Raw genomic sequence first — 4,123 nt, 5'->3', positions numbered from 1 at the left:
TCTGATTTCCCCCAAAGAAATGACAAAATGATTTTAATGTGTTTTGCACACTTTTACTTTGTGTTTCCCATGTAAAATTACTCATGAAATGTATGTTACACAGGAATGTGAATATCGGCAAATACACAATAAGAAAAACATGTAAGTCTACAATGGGCAGGCAGAGGTGTCACTTAATTTCTTACTCTTTTCTCTTCACTGAGCTTTTCAGTAGCCATTTCAGCAACTGAATTTCATCTCAATAGAGGTATGAAAATAAGAATCTCAAAGGCAAGATTGATTGTTGGTAATTCAACAGAATTTAGTCTTACTTCTTAATGTCTACGGGATACTCTTCCTGTGGGTGAGGGCCTTGTGGATGGTCCTGCTGAGGGCATTCTTCACCTCATTGTTCCTCAGACTATAGATAATGGGGTTCAACATGGGAGTCACAACAGTGTAGGACAAGGATAGCAACTTCTTGCTCTCAGGGGAATTATTGGATTTTGGCCGAAAATATGTGAGGCTTAAAGATCCATAGAAAAGGGAGACAACAAGGAGGTGGGAGGAGCATGTAGAGAAGGCTTTGTGTTTCCCTTTAGCTGATGGAATCCTGAGGATGGCAGCAGCAATGCGAGTGTAGGAACATAAGATCAGCAAACAAGGTGTCATGACGAACAGAACTGTTCCCACTATGGCATAGATCTCAAACAGTGCTGTGTCTGCACAGACCAGCCTCAACACCGGTGGGCTGTCACAGAAGAAGTGGTTCACCTTGTTGGTGCCACAGAATGGAAAGCTGAAGAGCCAGGTGGCCTGCACAGTAGCTACAGGAAAGCCAGGAAACCAGGAGGCAACAGCCAGTTTGATACGTGTCCTTTGGTTCATGATGACTGGGTAGTGCAAGGGACTGCAGATGGCCACATAGCGGTCATAAGCCATGGTTGCCAGCAGGAAGCATTCAGCCACCCCAAAGAAGAAGAAGAAATACATCTGAGTGGCACATCCAAGGAAGGAGATGGTTGTGTCTCGTGCAAGCAGGGTCCCCAGCATTTTGGGCACAATGACTAGGTTGAAGCCAATCTCCAAGAAGGACAAGTTTCTGAGGAAGAAGTACATGGGACTGTGCAGTGTGGTGTCAGCCAGGGTAACCAGAATAATGAGGCTATTTCCCATCAGAGTGACCAGGTAAATGATTAGAAAGGTGAGGAAGAGTAACGACTGTATTTCGGTAGGTAAGGAGGAGAAGCTCATGAGAATAAATTCACTCACTCTTGTCCAGTTTCCTGTAGCCATAGGTGTAGGCAAAAATCCCCAACTGTGGTCATGTGGAGCTTCTTGATTGGAGGAGTTTACACTCTGGATTTGCTTTTCACATTCTTTTTTAAGGTCAGGAAGATAGTAGGGTCAGGATCTCAGCTGAAGGAGGAAGGGCCTGATGTTATCTAAAAACAAAGACACAATGGTCAGAGCCTAAGCTTTGAAATGAGCCAGAATCAGCTTCTGGAGGAGTTGATATTTTCCTATTTACAAGTCAACCTGTAAAGAAAGGCCATGCAAATTCAGAACCATGAGTGTTTAAAAGGGAGTACCAAAAACATTTGTGGAATAATGCAAATAATAATTTTTCTACTCTTCATAAATTTTTCTTGCCTTGCTAGAATTTGAGAGGAAAGTGAGGGGCTAGCATGTTAAGGACAGTTTACACATCCATCTGACCTCAGAGAATTTTAGGAATTGCAATTATGTCCCAGATCTTGACTCTAAACCACATCTTTTGTATTCCAAAGTCCTTCTGATTTCTACTAAACCACATTTATTGGACTGTTCTGCCTTATTTGAGGACTCATTGATACCTAAGAGAATTAGAATCAGAATTTATGCAAAGTCACAGTATAGACAGAAGAGAAGATAACTTAGAGAACGATCATTAATATCAAGATGTTTAGGAGATTATCTATGTTCAACTGGATCCCAATTTTGTACCATTGGTTTCTAATTTGCAGTTATCAAAATGCTCTTTTTTTCTTACTATATTGGTAATTTAGGATATGGCATTCTAATGGAGAAATTGTGAGATGAAGCTGGAAAGTGAAATGGATTGAGAGGCTCGGATAAATAAAAAGGAATGGGATGTAGTTAGGAAACTGTCATTAAAAACAAAATAAAAAACACCAACATTATTAGGAGCAGTAAAAAGCAGAACTGACATGAAGTAGATGACAAACAAGGATGTAGTCAATGTTTTTAACATGTTATATAAAAAGACTTTTAACCATACTAAGGATATTATTTTATTTTTCTTTCAGATTAATGGACTTTATGTTACAGATGAGGAGATTCACCTGCATATTTAGCAGCAGACTGATAATGTAGAAAGATCACTCTGCCATTGTTTTCAGACTGGGTGGTATAGGGTGGGATTAAGAGCTGTATGCCTAGAAGACTAGGGGTATATTCATCATCACTATCAATCCTCACTCACAATCCATTTTCCAGTTGCAAATTTATTGAAAAGATGCTAAATATTAAGCAGGTCTTGGTGAATAATTTGAATTTCAAGGTCATATTTAAAACTCCAGAACATCTAAGAAAAGAAAATTATTCTTAGAATAGAATTATAATAAAACTGATCTAAGATTTCTTGAAAGAACTAAAAATTAACTAAAGCCAGGTCTACAGTTTTGGGCTTAACTTTAGAGAAGTAAATAAAAGTTTAAAAAAAAAATTGATAAAAAGACAAATGATGCCAGAAACAGAATCTCAACTAGAAACTCTCCTATTGTCTTTGCAAGACAAACCAACCCTCTGTCATTCATAATAAATAAACAAAATCATGGGCGATTTGAAAGCATACCAGTTTAGATTAATGAGATGAATCCAAGGCCTAAGAGCAGTTGTCTTCCTTCTCAAAAAATTGTCTGAAAGAAAGTGGAGAGACATTGCATTGTCTTCATTAGTTACTCACAACAAATAACTATGAAATATTGAGTAAGTAGTCATGAAAAATAATAGCCTTAGAGCAGAAAAGACCTCCTGGGGTAAGGGTAGCTATGGTTTTTGAATTAAAAGGCCATGGAGAACAATGCTAGAACTGAATTTGTTAACTAAAATATGAATTTGAGAAATTATATTAAATTACTAGGAAAAGTTACAAAAGGATTAAAAATATGAGAATAATAGAGTAAAACACAAGTATAAAATCAATTCAATGGGCAGACCAGAATGAAAGAACAAAAGATAGGGAATGGAAAAATATTCAAAGAAGTGCCAGGGAAAGAATAAGTATCTCTGAGCTAATGAAAGACATGAGTTTTTGAACCAAAAGAACCCCAAGTACAAAGCAAATTTTAACAGAACTACACAAACATATGACTTTATATTAATAAAGGCTTTTTTTTTAAATTTTGAAAACAAGGAGCAATTCTGTTAAGTGACCAGACAGGAAAATGGTTACAAGAAAACAAAACAAATAAAAAGTACCCCTAAAAACCACAAAAAAACAAAAAATAAAAAGTTTTCACTATCATTCATTATTAAGGAAATGTATTAATTTACATGCTTATTAAGACTACTATGATATATCATTACATACATATTATTAAAGAATAAATAAAAGAAAAATTAATGACAACACCAAGTGCTGGTGATTAGAGTAATAATCATTGCTGACAGAAATGTAAAGTATATAGCTACTCTAGAAAACAGTTTGGCAGTTCTTTAAAAAACTAAGCAGGCAGTTACCATATGATCCAGCAATTGTAGTTCTGAATATTTTCCCAGGAAAATGTTTTCCCTATGTTCACACAAAAACATAATGTTTTTAGTTGCTGTGCTCAGATAGCTCCAAACTGGTAAAAACCCTAATGTTTTTCAATAGATTAATGACTAAACAAATTATGGTTCATCTGTACCCTGATGTAAGCACCAATAAAAAAGGATAACCCATTGACACACGTGACAACCTGAATGAATTTCCAGAGAATTATGTTAAGGGATAAAAAAACAGATGCATATTATTCTACTCATAGAATATCCCTGTTTATAGAAATGAGAAACAAATTAGTGGTTGCCAATGATTAAGGAGAGGACATGGATGAGTGGATAACACTATAAAAGACCAACATGAGGGCTTTTCATAGAA

The 4,123-nt window shown here is 36.2% G+C and overlaps 1 protein-coding gene across 1 annotated transcript; it reads right to left on the bottom strand.

Moving 5' to 3' along the window:
• Nucleotides 1–255: 255 nt before the first annotated feature.
• LOC100963452 (olfactory receptor 10A2) lies at nucleotides 256–1,299 on the bottom strand. Its single transcript, XM_003781055.2, has one exon. The coding sequence runs from the start codon at nucleotides 1,273–1,275 to the stop codon at nucleotides 322–324; it is 954 nt and encodes a 317-aa protein (XP_003781103.1). The 5' UTR covers nucleotides 1,276–1,299; the 3' UTR covers nucleotides 256–321.
• Nucleotides 1,300–4,123: the final 2,824 nt, after the last annotated feature.

This window comes from Otolemur garnettii, unplaced genomic scaffold (genome assembly GCF_000181295.1).
Source record: "Otolemur garnettii isolate 467f Iridium unplaced genomic scaffold, OtoGar3 scaffold00001, whole genome shotgun sequence".
In the NCBI taxonomy this organism is placed as follows: Eukaryota; Metazoa; Chordata; class Mammalia; order Primates; family Galagidae; genus Otolemur; species Otolemur garnettii.
This window is presented reverse-complemented; position numbering and strand designations above follow the sequence as displayed.